At 40.0% G+C, this 20,277-nt stretch overlaps 1 protein-coding gene across 16 annotated transcripts in view; it reads right to left on the bottom strand.

The window, feature by feature from the left end:
- LOC116332652 (neuronal cell adhesion molecule-like) overlaps positions 1-20,277 on the bottom strand; it is a 74,318-nt gene that overhangs the window by 18,782 nt on the left and 35,259 nt on the right. For 10 of the 16 annotated variants that reach the window (XM_031755677.2, XM_039614618.1, XM_039614623.1 and 7 more), the window contains exons 3-13: positions 6,366-6,521; positions 5,521-5,532; positions 4,851-4,956; positions 4,061-4,254; positions 3,574-3,696; positions 2,979-3,149; positions 2,396-2,452; positions 1,276-1,387; positions 972-1,156; positions 653-787; positions 67-210 (exon numbers count right to left, since the gene is read on the bottom strand). In XM_031755677.2, the coding sequence (XP_031611537.1) occupies positions 67-210; positions 653-787; positions 972-1,156; positions 1,276-1,387; positions 2,396-2,452; positions 2,979-3,149; positions 3,574-3,696; positions 4,061-4,254; positions 4,851-4,956; positions 5,521-5,532; positions 6,366-6,447 (1,321 nt within the window). In that variant the 5' untranslated portion in view covers positions 6,448-6,521. The remainder of the gene's footprint in view (positions 1-66; positions 211-652; positions 788-971; positions 1,157-1,275; positions 1,388-2,395; positions 2,453-2,978; positions 3,150-3,573; positions 3,697-4,060; positions 4,255-4,850; positions 4,957-5,520; positions 5,533-6,365; positions 6,522-20,277) is intronic. The other 6 variants (XM_039614614.1, XM_039614624.1, XM_039614616.1 and 3 more) reach the window with 3 other exon arrangements.

Here is a 20,277-nt window from a genome sequence, read left to right as displayed (position 1 = left end):
TTCCAGGAATCGATATAAATGGAAAATGGCATTCAAATGCAAAGGGATAGTGCGTCGTGAACTCACAGAGGACATTGACAAAGGCGTTGGACAGGAGGTAACCGTACTCATTAGAGATATTACACTGGTACACAGCGCTGGATCCAGGCTGTACATCAGTGAAGATTATGGTGTCATCCTCCACCTTTCTGCTCAGATCCTTGGGTGAATCTGTTAATGTACAAAAGGGATTATAAGATACTGTAAATATCTGTTTATATATATATGTGTGTGTGGATACATTAACTGATTTTTGAGTTGTCAATCACTCTTTCATAAGCATGATTAGCCATTAGTTTGACAGTTCTGGGAAATATGCTTTAAGAAAAATACCCCCAAAAAGTGTCGCTAAAGGGTTTTTCAAAAAAAAAAATATATATATATATATGTATATAAAGAGCTTTTTGAAACTCATAATCACCCTTATAATGATGTTTGAAAAAGGTGGTATCATAACTCGGAATTTGTATAATAACTCGCGGAAATATGAATCAATACCCACCCAAGGGAAGGCATCTACTATTTCAATTTTAATAATACCTGCTTCCCATGAAAAAGGAAATCATCTATTATGAAAGCTGAGAGAGTTTGAAAAAAAAGAGGCTGCACTTACTCTCTATGGAGATGCCATTCATAGCCCAGGTGATGGTGGGTTTGGGTGTGCCACTGGCCAAGCAGGACAGCCTGCCGCTCTCCCCTGGAGCTAGGACAAGGTTCTTGGGAGGGACATCGATCCAATATGGAGCAGCTGCAAGCAGCACAGGGTACAGAAACAGGCTGGACAATTAATCACTAAACCCACTGCCCTGTTAGCGTCTGTGAATAAATCAATTATAAGGAAGAGGGAGAAAATAAAGCGGTAGAGAGAAGCAGCGACTGAGCTTCCAAGCAGCGCAGAGTCTGATGGGAGCTGAGCATTTCATCAAGCACACCTTTGACCGTGACGTGGATGGTGTGGTGCACCAAGCCGAGCTGGTTCTTCGCTGTGCAGCGGTAATCTCCTTCATCTGATGCTGACACGTCCTCGATGTGAAGGGTCTTGTTGTAGTTCAGGAAGGAGGTACGTTTGGAAGGCAGATCACCACTTATTTTGGTCCAAGAGATGTGAGGGGTGGGCCTAGATTGACAAAGAGAGAGTGCAGACAGACAGACTGATGATGGCAGGTGGACGCTCATTAAATACATGACTTATGAATGCAATGAGTTCATGAAATAACAGCAGATTCTTTGTCTTACAATCCTTCGGCAATGCATTCCATCTCCAGTTTATCACCTCTCAACACCATCTTGGAGCTGGATGAGCCAGATGGGATGAGGAAGGTTGGTCTTCTGTCATCCACTGGTGCCTCTATAGTTACACACACACAGAATTATATGAGTGATGAAAACGATTATAAAAGCAAAGAAATGAGCACCTCGTCTGCAAGATTGAGGGCAAATCAGCTCCTTTAGTATTACTACCCTCCCATCACCACACAAATTGGAAAACTGAAACATATATTGGTCTGCTATATAGGTACATGATGTCACTTTATCACAGACTAATTGTCATAATTCAGACTTTAACTTCTTTTTAATGCATTGTACTGTGTTTGGTATAAAATAAATGAATAAATTAACTTAATAAACAGCACACAGAGAACTGCTTTTTGCCATTAAACCGGCAATTTAACTTGTAACAAAGTAATCTCCATAACTAAGAAAATGAAATCCAGAGTGAGTGTTTTAATTTGATGAGAATCAAGGTTTTTGCATGTTTCAATTTAGCCAACATGTGTAGCCACTAGACAAGGACAAAAAATGTTAAGGAGAAATGAAATGTGAAGAAAGGTATATGTAAGAGAGTAAACTACAAGCTTGGAAATCCTTAGGTATTAAGATTGGAGAAAGAAAAGTAGAATTTTAACATACATATTTTTACTACAAGGAGTTAATTAGTTAACTGACCATCCAGAATAAATTTTATATGTGTTTGAATTAATACGTGATGTTTTTTCCCAAGTATCCCAAGGAATCCATCCAGTTTAGGGAAAAGAGCAGGCAGCTCTAATTTTAGAAAATTCATGAGAAGAACTACATGGTTAAGAAAGAGGGATCTAATTGGATAGATCGAGGAAGAGTTACAGGTTGACAAAGACTTTCCAGGTTCTAGGGGTAGAAGTTAGTAGGTAAGACATAATCCCCAGCTCCATGTTTGGATTAATCACTAGAGGGTGCCAGATCCTACCCCTTAAAAACAATCAGTAACATTGCAGACAATCTCAGGGTTGATGGGTTGAAGGATTAGTGTTAGTGGGTAAGAGCTAGTGCGGAGCTCTAAGTTGGGGGTTAAACACTAGGGGGTGCCATAACTCACCACTAAATAAATCAGTGTCATTGTAAAAAGCTGCCATTGTGTCATTGATTTCATCCACTGCAACACAACAGAAAAAAAAGACAAAAAAAAGGACACACGCCATTTCACAAGTTGAACTCATCAAAGCAAAGAAAAACACAAAAGCTTGGACAACTTAACATGACTGAAGAACAAAAATTCACATGACAGAAAAAACTCTGCGATGAAGAATGATTGCCATAAGAATCTACTTTAGTGGAGACAGCCTGCCGTCTTGTAGCTGAGATGAGAGAAGCCTTTGTTGTTGGTGGAGAATGTGTATACAGAACATATTACAGAAGTAATACTGAACGTCTGTTTGGCAGATAACCACGAGAGCCCTGACAATATGCCTTTTCAGTGCGGCAGCGACCGCTGGCGTCTCCAAGGACGGCATCATAGTTAAGAAATACTGTTTTCCTCCTACGCCGTCATGCCTGCACAAACTACCGTAAAATCAACCGCACACACATTACAAACGCTGCCACTCTCTTAAAGGTTATAATGAAGACTTGAGTAGATTTCAGTGCCCATGTCTATGCATCGCACACGGTGTCAGACTTACGGTTAAGGACCCTGACAGTGATGGGCTGTTTCTGCTGGATGGTTTGCGTGTGGGGGAAGCGGGCGTAGCAAATATAGTCGTTCCGGGTGTCCTCTCGGCGAATATTGGAGAAGTACAGGTCACCGTTCAATGACTGAGACACCCTCTTGCTCTGAGGGAGCTTCTGAAAGTCTGAAATGTACAGCGTCACATTAACATTATACAGGAAAGTGTTTGGGAGAGTACAGGTTATAGATGCAGCTGCATTACGCTTATGGGTCTACATTTCCTACATAATCAGGTCTTTATGCATCTAATCACAAATATTCACATTCTGATATGCAGTTCATCAGGCTGAAGATGAGTTTGTTGCCATTCAGTATTTTTCATGTGATAAATTTTAAGGAATGAAAAGAAACCAATAAATGTGACAGCAGAAAAAATATATTACAATTTCCACATTTCCAACAGCCTAGATTGCAAAATGAAATACAGCAAGTATGATTGGTTGTAAGAGGGAACAGGAAATTGAAAAAGAAAATCACCGTAATTCTTAATCTTATACAGCAGAAACATCATGTTACCACAAAGAAACATAGGAGATCAAGTTGCTCACTGTTGTCCATCCAGAATATGATTGGAGGGGGTAGGCCAGCAGGGGGGCGACACGGCAACACCAAAGACACGCCCTCCTGCACCACGATTGGCTTGATTTTCTCCTTTGACCACAGGGGGGATCCTATATCGGTTGGAGAATATCACGATCAAATCATAATTTGGCATAGAATATGGGTCACTAACAGACTGGAGCTTGCATGACGATGTGGCAAGATGAGGGGAATGATCGTGGATAAAAATATGGAAGTGGGGAGATTACAAAGGTTCAATCACCTATATCTACCGTCGTGTCCCACAAAATAAAACATGCACCTTTCTACAAATGACTTTTACCTTCCAGGAGTGCTCTTAAGATGGAAATTGCAACTTAATCATTAGAAAAAGAGAAGAAAGGAGGTGATTTTTTTTTACATGAGATGCACATAAGACAATGAAAGAAGAGAGAGAAGTGATTTTAAAGAAGCGATACAGCAGGCTGCACTCACTGGACTGTCTAACCACTATATTGTGGGAAACAGCGGTTCCGTGTTTGTTTCGTGCTGTGCACTGGTACACCCCCTCATAGTGTTCAACCCTCTCTCTGCTGATATCCACCACCAGAGTCCCAGAGTCTGGCTTCATGTCCACATTGCGATCATTCTCGACGTCAAAGTGGGTCCCATTTCTTGTCCAGGAGAAACTAAGGAAAAAGAAGATCATTCTCACAAGAATGCAGGTAATTTTCAAGTGATCAAATCTGGTAATTCATATAAAAAATAACACATTAAGAAAATCTGTTTTACCTATTTGGCTATCTCATTGCACCTGAATTTTTACTGTAAATGTTTCTAATCGTGTTCTTTAAACAATATTTTTAAAAGATTTGATGTGTTCAGATTTTTCTATAGATTTTTTTCTATATATTTTTCTATATTTGCCGAGCTTTAATCTTCAAAAATATGCTGGATGGTTACATAATAAACTTGTTAAGCTGGGGTAAAGTAAAGGTTAAGGGCTGAGAGGTGAATTTTATCTATAAGAGTTCTTGGTGGAATAAGACCACAAATGTACGTGCATGTATGTTATCTTGATGACAGCTAATTATATGTTACATTCATTCAAAGCATTCAAAAACGTGTGTCAAGGCCTGAATGTGTAGGAGTAAAACAGAACTATTCAGGCATTGTTTAGAAAACCTGCTGAAAACATTTTACACATTTGTGACAGGTGGTGCCTGAATCCACACCTGAGGAATTTATATTTTTTTCCATTTAAAAGAAATTCACAGATTCCTACCTGGGATGTGGTTTTCCCTTCGCCTCACAGTGGATTATAATGTTCTCTCGTGGGTCGACAATGTAATCTTTAGGGGACTGGTAAGTGATGGTCGGCGGCTGCGGCACTAAAGACGACCAGAAAATGGGCGATATTTAATCAGGACCTTTACTGCATAAGTAGGCCTCTTTTATTTTCTTTCCTGCTGCTGCATTGACCACACCAGCAGTGATTACCAATAACATGCAGACTTAGCATACTGAATAAAACCACACAGCTGTTTGCTGACAAACTGAAAAAAGCTCTCAGAATGTAGAAAGGTAGGCAGAAAGCTCAGGTACATTTCCTTTTATTGCAATGAGCCGATGCCTAATGTATTCCTGTCAGTGCTGCGGAGATAAGTAATGGACTATGACAAAACAAATGATATAAGGACTCATGCTGTTTGCAGTATTGCTTCATGGAAAATACTCTACCATCGCAGAAACACACAGAACAAAAACAGCAAACAAAGAAACACAGAAATCAATGCATGCAACATGCCAAGGCCACTCGAAATCACACTCATTGTCCTATAAAACAAATCAGCCTAAATGCAATTCAACAATTCATAATGAGCAGCTAGATAAAATGTAATCTTTAATAGCCAAAAACAAACCGCAAGCAAAAAGTCAGTTTCTTTGAGACTTACATCCTCCCAGAACTTCAGCAATGAAGAAAGAGAAAAGAATAGTGACAGTAAAAATAACCAGATATTAGTGATGAAAAATATCTTCCTGCAATATCTCTGCCTTGTAACAAGGTTCGCGCATGGCTAGCTCTATATTGAGGAATGCTGGTCGCAGTGGTCAAGAAAATACAAAAAAACCCCAGAAGCTTCAGGCTGAAACGTTAAAAGTCAGTCTCCATCAGTCAAAATTAGTATGTAAAAATGGTTAATATATAAACAACACTACATTTACATGGATAAAATGCAGTCACACCAGTAACTGGTAAATATATAAAGTACACTGATGAAACTACACAGATGCATACAATAAAGGCTAGACTAGACTAGAGCTAAAATAGTTATTTGACTCTCCAAAATAATTATTTAATAGCCAATTTTCACATGAACAACAAATATTTTCTACTTTCAAATGGATGTGTTTCATATTTTTGTTTGCCAATTTTTAGATTCAGAAATTAAAAATAGCTTGTTTTAGTACTTTTCTGAAATTTAAGGCAAAATTAATGAATCGTTAACAATATTTATGACATAAAGAAGAAAAAGCTACACAATGTTATACGAGGGTAAAACTTGTTTTATCAGCCAAACTGTACTGGGCCTGGAAGTCATTATTGGTAAATTTGTCAGCTCTTCACGTGTCTGACAAACAGTCCAAAATCAAAACAAATTCAGCTTTTATGTACTTCATTATCAAAATGGTTGATCAACAAATAGGCCGGGTGACTTGTAACTAAATGCAAAGTAACCCTGACACCGTGCGATCACTTTGTTTACAGCTGTCAGAGGTGTGTGATTTGTTGTCTTACGGTCTAGTGGGACCTCCAGTGCAGTGGCGAGGTGTACCAGGAACAGCACAAGCAGGCCTACATCCATCCTCCTCCACTCCATGATCACGTGTGACGCAAAGGTCTGCCCCCAAATTCAGTGACGCACCGTCTCTGAGGACACGTGCACTTTCACAACTGCAGGTAGAGACAAGAGAAGAACAAAAGAAGGAAAGAGGCTTTTAGAGACATAAGCAAGGACAGAGACCACTGGGCTGAATAGCACATGCAGTTACTGCACCTATCAGTCATATAATGAGTTTTGTTCTATTATGTGGTTTTGAGTTAAAGAAAGAGAGAATGAGTGAGAGACACATCATAGCTCTAGCCACAGATTGATGTTAGTTACCATCCACTGCAATTTGCTGGAAGCTATCTTTTTGATCTAGTGCATTCCGATAGGGACCGACGGGGCCCACATGGGTTCATTTTGCAGAGCTAATCACAGGCGCGGCCATGATGCCATTAGGCTTCTCTGCTGTATCGATCACATCAGCTGGCAGATGATATGCCAAGGGACAAGACAAGGGGACACTCACTTTACTTTCCATTTCACTCTGAGCTTTATCAATGTGATTGACTGACCGGCTGAGCCAGCAGCAAAGTGATCTGAAATGAGGTCAGATTTCAGAGAGCGAACCATCATTCTTTCATGAGACTGCTGTAATGGGAATGTCATACGTGACGAGACAGAAATAAATATGTGTGACATCTCTGTTTGTCGAGGACAGTTGGTACAAGTTCAACAAGATTTCAGGTTAAGCTGAGGTGACGTATGTTTTCCTTGCTTGGGCAAAGTGTGGTACTGATTGTGAATTGAATTGTGAATTGTGTCTCCATCACAACCAATGACTGCAGGCATTGTTCTACAGTCATTGATCACAACACAAGCGTTGAATGGACTGTGTCTGAGTAGAAAGCAAAGCAAAATTTAGTCACATCACAAAACCACAGAACATAAATGTTCACTTGTTGCCGGACAAGTGGCAATGTAGCTCGCAGCTACCACATTACACCTTAATCCAGGCAAAAGATAATAGAATATAATGTTAAAGTTATAAAAGATCAGAATGTGGCTCAAACTTCAGAGAAATCTAAAAAAGCAAGAGGTTAAACTGACTGCTCATTTGAATTCATATTAATCTGCATAATTCAGTGCTGTCGAGTCAAAAAAAATGAAGAAAATGAACTTAGGAGGAGTCAATTTCTGTGTTTTAATAACTGCAGTCTGACCTGTTTTCATCTTGCTTCTTCATCCACTGGCACACTAATAAAAATGTCACAGCTTAATTTAGAGCTCAGGCAGATTAATTTGCTACATTATCGCATAAGCACACTAACAAATTCAGAATGAAAAAATCACGTGGAGTACTCTGAAGCTGGAGCTACACATGCGTACTGCGCGCCTGTTTAGGGCGTGGGGCAGGTCAGGGCTGCAGATGAGGTTGTAAAAGCTGTGTCTGGTACCAGAGGCTAGACAGCCATGCAGTAAGACCTGGTCTTCCTAGGGGAACTGAGGTATTTGTTAGTGCTGCCCTAAAGTCATGATTCAGAACCATCCTCAGAGCCGGTGTCTAGTAGCATGGGAAGAGACCAAGGCTAATGTCTACTGCCCCCAGCTTCAACTACACCTCTCCTGGGAAGGCCTGTATTATTCGCCCAGGGCAGCCAATCACACTGCTGTGGACACCTCAGGCAGCTCTGGCTTGGGATTTGACATGAAAAGATCCAGAGGGTCATTTCATCAAGCCAATTTGCAGGCTGCGGGCATCGGTGCTGAAACTGTGCATTCCCTTTCCTTCAGTATTTATCTTCAGCTTCTGCTGGAAATTTACAATCACATGCTGTTTATGCAAAATCCATTCAGAATTATTAGTAAGGTGTTGCAGTGCAGTGATTTTCCAGCACCAATTCCTTTTTGTTAAAGGCATTAATGTCACCATCATAACTTTTGTATTTTTTTTAAAATCATAAATTACAGCCTGAACTGAGAGTGAAAAAAAAGGGTGAAGTAAAAATGGCCAGAGTGTGACAGCAACAGAATAAATGTGTTAATTATACATTTTATGGTGAATCCCCAATAAGCTTTGAGATTCTTATCTGGAATGGAGCCAGGGATTCATCCTAGATTCATTTCCCAATTTAATGAGGTGTAGCAGCTCAGCTCCAGCCAGCCAGCGTGTTTCCTTTGTTCACACTGTACACGTGTGGGCCTGTGTTTACTTGTATGTGTGTACAGTATATGTCTGTTTGCTACAGTCACCCCTGTGAGTTGCAGTGATATGAGGCCAAACCTCATATCCGTCTAACAGTTGAGTGACGGTGGAAACTCCATGTCGTTCGGTATATTTTGAGCATAATGCAAGCTGGGCCTGCATCTTGAAAAAAAAAAAGAAACTAGAGTTCAAAACCAATTTTTTATTTCAATATACAATTATTCAAGGTGAACTTTAATCGCAAAATATCTTTCTCTATTGCTGGACCGTCCTATGCATCCTGTGCTGACAGAAGATGGAAGCCCAAAGTCAACATATCTCTCTTGCTGGAGCTCAGATAAAACCCCAGTCACATTTGGAGTGCTGTGCCAAAAGCCGTCAGATGGCTGATAATATCGAACAGGAAACTGTCTCTTAGACAAAAACACAACAGATTGGTAAGAGCACTTCCAGAGAGGATTTTCACTCTTTTTCATATAAAGCTGAGGAGAATGGTGAAAACTAAGCTGGTGTCTCACTTTGAAATGTGATAACTATTCGTGGCACTACCTCGTGATGACATCGTTTTTACAGCCGATACCAATGTTTGGTGATTTCAGAACCAAATATATTTCTGGTGAGTTTTTCAAAGTGGCACTTTGAGAACTACAAGGCAAGTGCCAATTTATTCCATTCTATTCAAAAGAAAGCTGACATTTCTACAGCCAATATCTCAAAAATCTGGCAACCTACATGAAAATGATTTAGATTGAAAAATAACACCAAATTAGATTTGGGAGTGAACCATGTCTTTAAACTTGTAGATTTGACAAGTGCTTGTTCACAACTGCTGCCAGCTGCATCTAAAAAACAAGAGACAAGTGGGAGAGCCCATCTGAGGTCAATGCCATATTTTCCATTGTTCCCTTGCCTGTGCTTCACCTTATCCATCAAGTTTCACTGAATTCAGAAAGGTAGTTTTTTGATGCAAATAGGCCTGCAGACAAACAAGCAGCACTGAAAACATATTTCAGTCTCAGCTCTCTCCTTGCAGACAGAGTCCATCATCTGAACACCATGACAGCTGCCACAGTAAACCAAAAACAAAGCTGCAGGGTGTAAAACAAAAACACTGAAAGATACGTATCAGTGAGCTAAGAGGACGAGGACTCGAATAATAATCCTGCGGACATTTGGTACATTTGTTGCTTGTGGCATCTTAAACTATTTGTGATGAAGTAATATTAATATTTTGAATTTTTTCAAAATACTTTGAAGTTATTGTTTTATGGGTTTTCTGTGCATTTCTTGCATCTCTTGAAACATTTACATTCAATCACAAGTGAACATCAAATATGGAAAAGCAAGTTTTTTTGGAAGTGTTTTACTCAGCCAGACATTTTCAGCTTAATATAAGGTTAAAGTTGTTGAAAATCGTGCCTGAAATGGTTACAAAGAAAAGCCAACACAAATAAACATGTGGTTTACAAATGACCAGCTTTGTTATCTGATTGCTGGAAAAAAAATTAATGAGCAAAGCTAGCGTTTAAATACCGAACAAGCTAAGTTCAGTAAAAATTAATGTCAGCAAAGTGAAAGGCTGCAATGTTAATTACTGTCTCCGACTACATAAGACCACCTTCGCTCACGTCTTGCTTTTCATTTTGTCAACACTCTGCTCTGTAAAAGCTGCATTGAGCTGTCTGCCTCTCATTCATCCAGCCTCTTCAGTTACTCCATTGTCATTTTCCCATACCCAGCTACTTCACCATCCCAAAACTAATTGGTTTTGTGCACATGTCAGGGACGTAGCACATGCAACAGCACATACACACCCAGGATAAAGCACATTCACAGAGGCTGTCAACAGAATGTGAGGGTCAGGACGTGTCTGAGCACACAGATAGAGGTGACAGGGGCACGAGGACTGACAATGGAAGTAGACCGCAGTGTAAATGAATTGCAGTCAGTATGGAAAAATCCCAGTTGAATTCCCCTCACAGCAGCGGATAACGCTATATGCCTCATATGCTCATCACTTGCACAGATCTTGCCATTGTATGTGCCAAACATTAGTGATGCAACACTGCAACCCTGACAGAATCACAGCTATTGCATCAGAACTGTACACTTTTAACATCTATGATGAAAAACAAGCCTTTCTCCTGCACCAAGCACCCTAATTAACTTCCATAATCAGTGCTATTGATGGCTCATGCAATCAGGGGTTTGTGAGCCTCGGTATGGCCTTAATGGAGCAGCAGGGATCCCCCACAGATGCCTGAATGGATGGGGGTGGAGGGGTATTATGATGAGAATGACTCCACGCTCAGGAAGGAGGTGATGAGGAAACTGATTCGGTTGGAAGCGTTTATTTTTCTGAGATTGCCGGGTGCTCTCGGTGCCTGCTATTCATGCCTTGGGCTGCATGTATTCCTCTGTGCTATTAGACATCAGGAGTATGTGTGTGTGTGTGTGTGTCTTCCATGGATCTCAAAGTTGAGGTCAAAGAAGTTAAACAAATAGTAAGGTTATTACAGTTTAGCTAAAAACATCACTGTAGATTTATAATATAATATATTACATTATAATATAATATAATATAATATAATATAATATAATATAATATAATATAATATAATATAATATAATATAATACAATATAATATAATATAATATAATATAATAATACAGTTTAATCCTTTATCTCTTTAAGATGTGGAATCACAGCTAATGTGCTAAACAGGGGTAAGCGGTGATACAATTTACAGCAATGATACATGAGGTTGAATGTTCAGTGGCTTTGACTAATACCTCTCACGGGCCTCTTATTAGCAGCCACAGGACCACAACACACATTCCATGGGCCGGCTTCAGTGTATGTTTCCCATAATCTTCTCATTAGCTTTTGTAAATGAGGCAGCGTATGCAAATAATTGGTGTGGTTAACATATGAATTGGGGTCCTGTTGTTCAGCGAGACCCCATAGCCCAAAGAACACACCAGAACCCTTGATCTAAACTGTACAATGCAAGACAATAAAAGATCTTCAATCATCTGATTCACTGTAAAGATGCTATTTAAACTCAGCTCTCTGGCCAGAGCTGTAGTGGTTTTGATGCATAGGCCTCCCAAACACAAAAGTAAATAGGCTTCAGTATTTTCATTAGTAATATTAACCACTTTATATGATGTGAACTCGACTGACTTTGCACCAGGCAGAAAATCACTCAAAGAAAAAAAAATGTGCATGGGGTGTAATTATGGGATGTGTAGGCTCTTGGATTTTTCAGATCAAAATCAAATAAGTCAGTCAGATAGTTTGACTTTTATGTTTTGTCTACTACGTCATGAGTTCTCGCTTTTTGAAAAACTGTTTTAGGCAAGTCGTCACACTTCATGGAAAAGCTCGATTACATCTCTGGGGGTAGGCCTTCAAAGTTACAAGGCTTTGTTTTTGAAACTCCCCTGGCTATCGACATAAAACAAGTCTTAATTCTAATTGGCATCTGCTGCTAATGCAACATGTCCGGCAATTTGTCTAGTTTACCTTCTTTCAGAGCGCCACACATTGACATTCACTAAGCTTGCTCGCCATACATGCCAAAAACACTTCAGGATTCGCTCGCTGTTCCCTCTGCCTAAATGCTAATCAGAGACGGCGCCGGCACTTCTGAGGAAGACCGCCTCTTTAACATGCAGATGGAAGCAGCACCACTAGATAGGATGGTGCTCTTAACGCCTTGGAGGTCTAAGTTATCAGAGATGATAACCCTAACCTTACCCTGGCCCTATATTTTAGGAAAAGGCAAAACTCTCTTTTCTTTCCTTTTTTTTTGGCAGGAGGAAATGATTTGCGTTACAATCATTATTTTTCTTTGATCCCTGATTGCCAAGACTTGGGAGAAAAACAAAATTGCATATTCTGATTGCCTGGGGCTAGAATTAGAATTAGGGATATCACTGATAACAAATACATCATCGATAAGGAATCCAAGTGCAATAAAAATACATATTTCTCATATTTATACATTTAGTTGCTAAGTCATGTCTTCACATTATGGCTGCGTTTCCTCAATTAGGTCTCTCGTTCTTGAGGTTTGTGTATAAATCCCTCTCCTTAGGAAAAGTACTGGTGGGAAATTAGAGGTCTTTCAATCTTTTCACTGCTTTACAATCTAGTAAAAACTAATTATTCTTAAAAAAAACCCCAGTAAGGTTGGACTTAAAAGTCTATTTATGACATCTGAAATAATTACTGGTGCCACTTTTAAAAAGCATAGATAAATTGAAAACAGGTGGCAAAGCAGCACAAGACTGAATGAGCAAATGTGTATCTGAACTTGACCTTTATGCAATAGCTGATCACTACACTATAATTACTTATGTATGATTCATAATCCCAAAACATTTCTGCTTGTGCAGAAGGGGGCAGATAAACACCGGAGCAGTGCAAAGCACGGAGCTCGAGTATGCCTGCCCTACCACATGAGAGCGTTATGGGTGAAGCCATTCATATGCTGAGCAGACGTTCATTGTCATGAGCAAATGCAAGAGGAGTGGGAGGAATGCATGCCGACCTGCTTCCTGAATAGCTAAAGGAACTGTTAAAATCCTCATACAACACCACAAGACAAACTTCAGCCACAGAGACACGGCAGGTTTGAACAAAAAAAGTAAACAACAAAACCCAATCTCGTCTGGGAATAAATCCTGTGAGCCAGCAGATAGAAATATCTGTGCATTTGTAAACTCAAATAGTGCTTTAGGAGTTAAGCAATTTAAATCTCAGCAAAGATAGTAAAATGGTTTCAAGCTAAATATAGGGACTGTCTGTACTCCAAAAGGGCGTTCTGTATCCATGGCAATCCCCTCAATACTTTTAGATTTCCATGCCAACAAAAAGTCAATTCTCTCATCAAATACAGACGAAAAAAGAAAACAGGAGAAAAAGGCCCGGGCCCATTTATCATCCCAAAAGTAACCTTAGAGAAAACCTGCACATTTGACATCTGTTTGGTCCAAAAAAACCAGTCTCAGCCTCCTCGGAGCTCAACAAAAGAGATGTGATTAGAATCTCAGTTTGCCACTATGTCCACACCGGATGGCTTACTACACGTGTGAAGGGTCTCTCAAGATGGTGCCAATATGAGAAGTTTACATTAAGCTTAGGGGTGCCATAAAGAGAGTCTGTGTGCAGGAAATGATCACCTCTGACTCACAAAAGCTCTGATGTAGCAAATGAATTCCAGCGGGCTAAGTCAGCCATGGTAGCACAAAGAAACAGTGTTTATATATGATTGCTGTGAGTCAACAGTTGCAACCAGGGCTTTCTAGAAAAGCATGACTGTATAATGAACGCTCTTCTGCTGGAATTTGAATTGTGCTGATACAGTATGTAGGCAGGCAGGGAGCGATTGGTCATTTGGAGCTGTCTGCACTTTGTGCGGGTACCATTCACTCCAGTAAAATCTGCCGGCAACATCAGATAACAAAGCGTGAACACTGACTGTGAGCTGGAACAATCTGTTACCGCTGCGTGTTACCAGAACATGTAATTCAAAAGTGAGAAAGGAGCAGGTGGACAGAGGCGGTAAGGCTGAGTCTTATTGAATACAATCTGTATCCTGTGGCCATTTCTCTGCACATAATTAAAATAAACAGCAGGCTTATATTGATTCACAGAGCTATAAAGGAAGAAATAAAGTAGTTTTTTATTCATGTAAAATCCTTAAGAGAATGCTTGTAAACAGAAATACACATATAATTTACTGAAATAAGTTATTTTAGTGGAACTTCTGAGGTGAGCTCTAAGCTAAATGTTAGCACAATGTTAGCATGCTATTAGCTTGCTAACATTGCTTACAGTATTGCTTACAGTATAGCTGTACTTTAAGATTTAACATAGTAGTGCCTATTGAGTAATAGGGATGTAACAATTATGAAACCAAGATCGCAAACCTGAATAAAAACATCTGCATCATGATACTGCCATCTTTCTCTACAATGATACTCATGGGGATTGGTGTGGTCTTCTGCTGCTGTAGCCACTTTGCTTCAAGGTTTGACCTTTGTGCACTCCTGTATACCTTAGTTGTAATAAGTGGTTTATTTGAGTTACTTTTGCCTTCCTGTCAGCTTGATGAGGTCTCTCCATTCTCCTCTGAATTCAGGCATGACTAACGTATTATTATATAATTTTCAGCACATTCTCTGTAAACCCTAGAGATGGCTGTGTCAGAAAATCCCAGTAGAACAGTTTGGGAAATATCTAGATCTGTTAAGGCTCAGTAAAAGTGTGGTGAAAGTTGTAATATTTAAAGATCATTAAGATAATGAGAGAACTCAAAAACACCAGAAAAATAAAGTTCTTTTTTGTTATTATCTCCTCAAGTGTTCAGCACTGTAGTAAAAATATTTGTTGCATGTTTTTTTGTCCTTCTGGGGCTTTTTTCTACAAAATTGTATTTGTGATACAAAAAGTAGTCAGGGAAATCGCCAAAGTCACTCACATTTATCCTTGGAGGAAACCGTGGCCATCTCCAAGCCAAGTGTACCTACCGTCACAACAAACTGACAATCACAGCATCCCTAGAGCTTGCTGCCAGCAATGCAAATAAAGAGAAAGTTCTGCTGGCAAACAAAGTGTGAACACTGGCTCTCTGCTGGAACAATATGTTATCACTGTGTTTTACCAGAATATTTAGTTTAAAAGTGGGAAAAGTAAGCTGTGAGAAAATCTGCAGCAGGTGGAAGGAGGCAGTGAGTGTTGTTATTGAGTGCCACCTCTACATTCACAGAGCGCCACAATAGGCCTCTCCCGCTTTTCCTTCCTTCTCCTCCTCCACTGTCAGCCCCTTCCACTCCACCCCACCTGTTTGTAAAAGGTCAGCACAGAGGAGGGTCCTCAGGCCCCCACCGTCCTCCCCTTCCTGGACCTACAGATCCCACTCCACAATCATCCTCAACGCTGGAGCCTAGAGCCAGGAAACTCAATCAAAGAAGGGCTTCAGAGAGCTCCAGACCTCTCAAAACCATCCATTGTCTCCATAAGGCTTCCAAACACTGCAGCAGGTCTATATGTAACACTGTAAGAGGAGTTGCTCATTACTGCCTGTCCCCAGCTTCACTTTGTTTCTTTTGTGCAGCTGACACAAGAATCTAGTTGCCCAGCTGGGCCAATAAAAGAGAGTGGGGTTACATAAAAAAACCGAGAGAAAAAAAAAGAAAATCAGAAAAGGAATTCATTTGCAGGAGTGAATGATGACGTGACAAATATGTTGCACGTGCATAAAGGTGCCATGTTGGTGGTTTTTTCACAAAAAAGACACATTATACATAAATCTGTCACCTGTGCCAGTGCGAGACAGTACTTTAACGGCATCTGTTTAAAATTTGCCATTCATCCCGCGAGTTAAGAGTATTAACTGACACGCCGCACAACAATGTGTGTGAATGTCAGCGCAATCCATTATCATATAAAGAAAGCACTATGTAACTCGCTCACTCTCTCTCTCCCAGCCCCTCCTCAGCCCCTTTCAGATACGGCAGGTGAATACAAATCATTTCCCCTCCGCTGCTCTCCAAAAGGACTCACCATCCAATTTCAGACACAGAGGACACAAACAATGGTCCTTTCAAAGTGTGAGAAAATCAAATCATGGTCTTTTCTTATTAAAAGACACTATTAGGAGGTTACCCTTCCTCTTGTGCTGAACCAGCTCAGAAAAACAGAACTGAATCAAATGATCTGTGAGTTAAATAAAAAAGTTTAAAAAAAAAATTATATATTCACATTTCAGATCAATAAATGACTAAAGCAATTCGTACAGTACCAAAACTTTAATCAGTTCAAAAGACTGAACACGCAGTTGTGTGAAAAAGTAAATATACCCACTGCTTCCTTAGGAATTAAGAGGGTAAGCATGTTCAATGTTAACGTTTATGACAGTATCATTAGAAAAAGAGTGAACAAATATGGCTTGTTTGGACAGGTTGCGTCCAGAAGAAAGCTTCTTTTCTCTAAAAAATGCAAAACTTGGCAGCACAGCTGAAGTTTGCAAAGTTGCACCTGAACAAACCACAAGACTTCTGCAACAATTGCTTTTGCACAAACAAGACCAGATGTTTGACTATAATGCACAATGGCAAAAAGAAAACAGAGCATACTAGCACAAACATCTCATACCACTGGACAGGTACAATCACAGGGCCTCTGCACCTTGGAGTCACTGCCCATGAACTCCTCTGTGCACCAAAGTTTTTAGAGTTAAACATGAGGCCAGCTGTGACAGCTAAAGCTAGGCCCAAACTGGGCCATGCAACGGGGCAATGATCCCAAGCACAGCAGCGCATCTACAACAGAAAAAGCTTCACTGAAAAATCCAGACCTCAAATTGACTGAAATGCTATGGTGGCATTTCAGAGACCTGTGCACAAAGAAAGAAGACTAGGCCAAAATTCTTCCACAATAATGTGAGACACTGATGAAGTCTTACAAAAATGGATTACTTCATATTATTGCTGCTAAAGGTCCTGCCACCTACTGAATCCCGACTGAATCATGGGGTGTACTTAGTCGTTACATAGAGTTCTATAATCATCTTTCTGATTACTTTATTTTGCTTTTACTATTAAACTTTCAACTGTTTCCATTTTAATTTATTACTATTTTTAGTTGTAGTCCTTCTTTTATACTCTACCAAACATTGTTCAAGACAGAGGGGAAAAAAAGACTTGAACATTAAACTGAATATAAAACTTTGGTTCTCTAGCTGTCAGAAGGCAGAATAATTATGAGTCAACTCATTACCCCGATCCTATTTTCAACTTTCCCAGTCATATACTTTTTCCTCTTATTTACACTCAGTGAAAAACAAAAAACAGTACCATTAACCAACCCACACAACTCACATTATTCCCCAAAATACACCGCAGCGCATATAGAAGTGCTGCTTAATGTGACAGCAGTGTGTCTGCAACACTGATCCAAACATTCACTTTGGGTCGAGTCTGAATGAGCTTTGCTTACTTTGGCAAAATGTATGGGCACTCTGTTTCTGTAGTCAGGTTTTCATATGCTAAACTCGCCTCCAGGGGAAGTGAACAATTCATCAAAGATATCCCTGTGCAAACTCCTCCAACATTTCTTTGAAATGAAGGCAGAGATGCTGGGAATTTTCAGTCTGAATTTCCCATCCAAGGATTTCAGATGGAATTTGATCTAATTAAGCTCTGAGGCCGAGAACTTGTGTATGTTTTATTTTACCAAAAGTGAAATAACAGGGAGAGCGATAACATCTCCCTTAAGCTGATGGAACTATTTTTTTGTCAGTAAAATTGGATGACCTAATTTTAACTGAAGCATTGGATTTGGTGAAAGTAAAGAGTGAGTTTGAAGATTAAAGAATACAATGAAAATAAACCCCCCAGAGGTTGAGTGACTGATCAGGACTCTTGGTGCCTTACCGAGGCTTAGTGTGAACATGCTTCTATCTGTCTCATGGGTCTGGATGACTGAAACGTTAGCTAATGAGTATTAATGACAATAATGAAAGACTTACCCTTCTCATAAAGGGAGTCTCTTTATGTTCTTCACAACTTTCCTTGGATGTGCAGCTGATGCTGAGTCGTGACAATACGCCAGAGACTCAACAAAAAAATTCTTGGTGTTACAGCTTAGCAATTTTCCCTTTTACATCCATCATTTGAAGAGTCTGAGTGGTTTCGAGTGGGTCTGATATTTTGCCCAGAAGGCGCCGCAGCTCAGACAAACAGTGCTCCATCCTTACAGATCATCTGGTCCCATCAAAAATAATGGCCTCCGACAAGAACTGCTCCATCAGCCCTCATTTGTCAACCGGTGATTCCGGAGGAAACACTGCTCCCATTTAACACTAACAGTCCGCAAGCTTCCGCTAACAGCCTCTGTCCTGCGTCTGCCTTTGACGGGATGAGACCGGTCGCTAATGCATGAGAAGTGTCTGCTGAGTGTTGGATAATGGCTGTGTGAGGCTTTGGTGGAGCCTGTGGCGTTTATCTGGCTGCATCTATCACTCAGTGCAGGTAGAGGAAAAAGGATGAGGCTGTGAGGTCAAACACTGCTGTAGGACAAAGCGTGTGTCACTTGCTTCTGGGGAAGCCGCCCAGAGGTGTTTTCGTTTTTTCGGGGGATTTTTTTTGGGCCTCCAAGGCTTAACATGACAGAATAATGAATTACCAACCTAACACATAATGATACAGTACAGTATCTCTACAGGAAACACCTCACCCACCTCCTCTGTCAACACACGAAAAACAAATAAGAGGATTTTACTGGTCGTCACGTTTACATTAAACAGCGCGCTTCAAACACAGTTATTCATGAGTTGGGTTATTATAGCAATTTCAGGGGGGGTTTCTCTAAAAACAGTACTTTTCTCAGTACATAAACACAAGAAAATATTCTTTGCATATTCATTTTCACCCTCAGCTAATGAAGGTAAAGTTATTCAGCATTAAATGGTGTGATTACACAAGCAGCTACAGCCAAACACGGCTGAATAAAGTGTAGGATAAAATTACAGAATATTTAACGTGATTCACAAACTATTTCAAGTGAAGATGATGGTTTTCAGTACTCAGCCCAACAGAATTTTGTGATGTGTCAATGATACAATGTAAAGCTAAACTATCTGTAACCAGAAAATTGTGTTTTTCAATGTCCATATCAGGCTTGATTTAAGGGTTTCCACATGTTTTCTATGGATGTCTCCAGTTGAATAGCTGGTGTTTTACCAGACCAAATTAATGTATTGACATTATACCACTTCACCAAGTAAATATAGCTCACATGGGCATCCATGCCTATCACATATGTAAAACAATTAAAGGCAAAACCCGTATCCTTGACCCGTAATACAACAGAGCTGGAAATACATCAGCTCATTCTGAGCAATCGATTTTATCACATGAAGAAATATTTCTTTCCTGCTGGGAGGAGTCTCCTTCAGAATGGCAACGCTCCCATCAAAAGAGGTCACTGAAACTGTAAAGAGTATAAAATGATGTGATTAATAGCCTTCTGAGTCACTAGCTAACCTATTTTGAAGACCTATGGAAGATTTTGGACCGACGTGTTAAAAAAGCACCACAAACTAAAATAATGTTATCCTATCCCTAATAAAATCCATGTCTCTGGTTTACTCCATGTTTATAGCAATGTCTATTAATGTGCTCATTTAAAATGAATACAATCAAAATAGTAACATAGTAACAGCAAAAAATATTCCAATATACAGCCATAAATAAAAGTCTGAATCGCTTGCTATTTCAGTGTGCCTCTATGTTTCATACGCACTCATTCCTTTACTCTCCCTCTCACAGCAGGTACACAGAGAGAGATTTCTCATTAGAATTGGCTGAGATGCAGGTGAGCCAGGGGTCACATCTAAATTCACGCATTTGTATTCCAGCACGACACCCAGGGAGCACGCTGTTTATAGTGATGAGCAGATAGGCTCGGCCTTGAACCAGGACCCACGCTTAGCAGGCACATAAATCATTCGGTTTCTCAGGGGCTATTCCAACACTGATAGATCCCACCAGTTTCGACAGTATAAGGACAGTCTTCTCAGTCCTGAAGCCACATTGAAATTCTATCCTAGACATTTCGCACTTAAAAAAACGTATACAAAAATCACTAATCACGCAGTGCCAAC

This window comes from Oreochromis aureus, linkage group 7, assembly GCF_013358895.1.
Source record: "Oreochromis aureus strain Israel breed Guangdong linkage group 7, ZZ_aureus, whole genome shotgun sequence".
Lineage (NCBI taxonomy): Eukaryota > Metazoa > Chordata > Actinopteri > Cichliformes > Cichlidae > Oreochromis > Oreochromis aureus.
This window is presented reverse-complemented; position numbering and strand designations above follow the sequence as displayed.